The sequence below is a fragment of the Montipora capricornis genome, chromosome 3 (genome assembly GCF_036669925.1).
Source record: "Montipora capricornis isolate CH-2021 chromosome 3, ASM3666992v2, whole genome shotgun sequence".
NCBI classification, from domain to species: domain Eukaryota; kingdom Metazoa; phylum Cnidaria; class Anthozoa; order Scleractinia; family Acroporidae; genus Montipora; species Montipora capricornis.
The window spans coordinates 30,443,106-30,445,605 of NC_090885.1; the positions used below are offsets into that span (position 1 = coordinate 30,443,106).

General features: G+C 40.6%; 1 protein-coding gene across 1 annotated transcript in view; it reads left to right on the forward strand.

The window, feature by feature from the left end:
- Nucleotides 1-70: 70 nt before the first annotated feature.
- Nucleotides 71-2,500, forward strand: part of LOC138042851 (cartilage matrix protein-like) — a 3,443-nt gene continuing 1,013 nt past the window's right edge. The window contains exons 1-2 of the mRNA XM_068888882.1: nucleotides 71-946; nucleotides 2,137-2,493. Coding sequence (XP_068744983.1) covers nucleotides 817-946; nucleotides 2,137-2,493 — 487 coding nt within the window. The 5' untranslated portion in view covers nucleotides 71-816. The remainder of the gene's footprint in view (nucleotides 947-2,136; nucleotides 2,494-2,500) is intronic.

The following is a 2,500-nucleotide window of genomic DNA, read 5'->3' on the forward strand; positions in this document are numbered from 1 at the left end:
CCACACTCCGCGTATTCCATCGAACCGGAAGACACTCACAACAGTGACAGCTAGAGGGGAACTTCTAACCCGTTCGAGTCAAAACAGGAATCATCAACGGCGTCGAAGGCAAGGGTTGAAACGAATATCTTTTGATGCTTCAGTTCCAAACAAAAATGTGTACGCAGCGAAAGTCAGAGCATAACAACTGATTCTCGTTCCCAGAGCCACGATCGACAAACGAGATTGATAACAACTCCTTGAGCAAAACGTAATACAACTCCTTGAGATTCCGCTGATAATGAGTAATCTGCACTGAAAGAGGCCTGAAATGGAAAATAACAAATCCGCTGAGGTTAATGAAATAAAGCCAACAAGGGCAATTCTTTACCTAAATTCACCAGGGTCAGAAAGATGGCAAATTGCAGTCACACAGGAACTTAGTTCCGGAGGATACAGTAACAGAGAGACAGAATGAAACATAAGAACACCATTGAAGCATTGACTGTTTAGGGAAGGTTAACAAGGAGGCACCTCGTATCTGCTCAAGTTGAAAAATTTGTTAGCTAAGGGCGTGACTTGAAATGAATACCCTCCTAAAGAAATTGAACCAACACAGGAAGTACATCTGAAGTCAGACAACAAAGGAACAACTCAGTTACCCAGCTGAGTTGAATATTTACCTGAGCGCAGGGGTTAAAACTAATTATTGTCATTAAGAAATCGAAGCAACAACGGAAGTAAATTTGCTTATATACACTGTAAAAAAGGTTGATCGATGTGAATATTTGTCATTGATAGCTCGCAGTCGAGTACGCACAGATCAAAGGAGCAAAGATGCCGCGACTTGGTGTTCAACTCGCCATCGTGATTAGTGTGATTTTTTTCCTTAGCGAGCAAAGCTCAGCTAACGTTTTGCGACCAGCCGCCACTTTACCCAAAGATCCACATGACGAAGATTACCAAAGTAAGTATTACTTAATTTGTATCTAATTTATCTGCGCTTGTCTTGCGGTGTCCAATCGGAGGGTTCTTTCATAAACGAACGATATGAGAAGCAAGCCGAGTTTAGTTCGAAGCTGTCTGGAATGTTTTGGTCCATGGATATTATTGAGACGCTTTTGTTTGAACAACTACAGTATGAAAAAGCTTAAGTTTAGTCAGAACATTTAAAAGGAGAGAAAATCTGGACAGTTTGCAAGTTTTAACGTTCGGGATGCAGCGTTCTCACTATTGGTAATCATCAAGAGTCCCTGAGCCCAATAGGTATGTATAGTCATGGTTATCGTTCTCTATGAATTTAACCTCGAGATTCATCAATTTTGAACGGATGGCATCGCCAACTTTACAAATGCATGTTGATCTCTCGTTTACCTTGGAACAAAGGAGTAGTTCTCGATGAGACCTTGTCACTGGATAAGCATGTGAATTCCGTTTGTAAATCTGCTTTATTTCATCTTTGGAATATCACGAAAATTAGAATGTATCTGACTTCTGAGAGCACAAAGACCTTCGTCCATGCTTATGTTACCTGTCGACTTGACAATTGTAACTGGTTGCTCCTTGGGTCACCGAAGTATATGATTCAGAAGCCGCCAGCGCGTTCAAAACTGCGCTGCTCGCCTTGTAGCTGGGCAACCTAGGGCTGCGCACATTTGCCCCGTTCTTAAGGAGCTACACTGGTTACCCATTGAGCAGCGACTTACCTTTAAAGTATTATTGTTAACCTTTAATGCTCTCAATAATCTGGCGCCTCCGTATCTAAGTCAACTTATAGTCCCATACAACCCTACAAGAAATCTTAGATCAGCTGGCAAGCACTTATTAGAAGTACAGAATTTCCGCCTGAAGAGCTATTGGGACAGGGACAATTCTGTTGCTGCCACAAAACACTGGAATAAAAATCCCATGGACATTAAATTAAGTAGGTAAGTTGATGTCATTAAGTCCAGAATTAAAACTTATCTTTTTAGACTTGCTTTTAATTGATCTTTGTTTTTAGTGCTATTGTTAGTTAAATATTAATTAGTTTGTAAAGCGATATAGAGCTTTTGTATATACCGCTATAGAAATAAAGTTATTATTATTATTATTATTATTATTATTATTATTATTATTACCTTACGTTCCATTTTTCGATTATATTTTTCTTTCAAGAATTTCGCAACATTCCTTCAATCGAACTGATGGACAACAATGGTGTCGTTGATCGACGCCGGAGGTCTACCGGATTCAATCAAGACGTCGTTATTGTCTTAGACGGCTCTGGGTCAGCTGGCAGATGCGAATTTGAGAAAGTAAAAGAGGCACTTAACCGCACGTTAGAGACACTATACGCTTCGAATTCCAAGATCGCGGCAATCACATTCAGCTCGTCTGCCACAGTAAATTTCAAGTTTTTGGATCCTTCTACAGCGATTGAGAGGATCACACAGATCAGCTTTCCAGGCGGTGGTACCAACACAGCAGGAGCACTTGATAAGGTGATGGAACTGTTCGATGACACCTCGTCAGGTAAGCA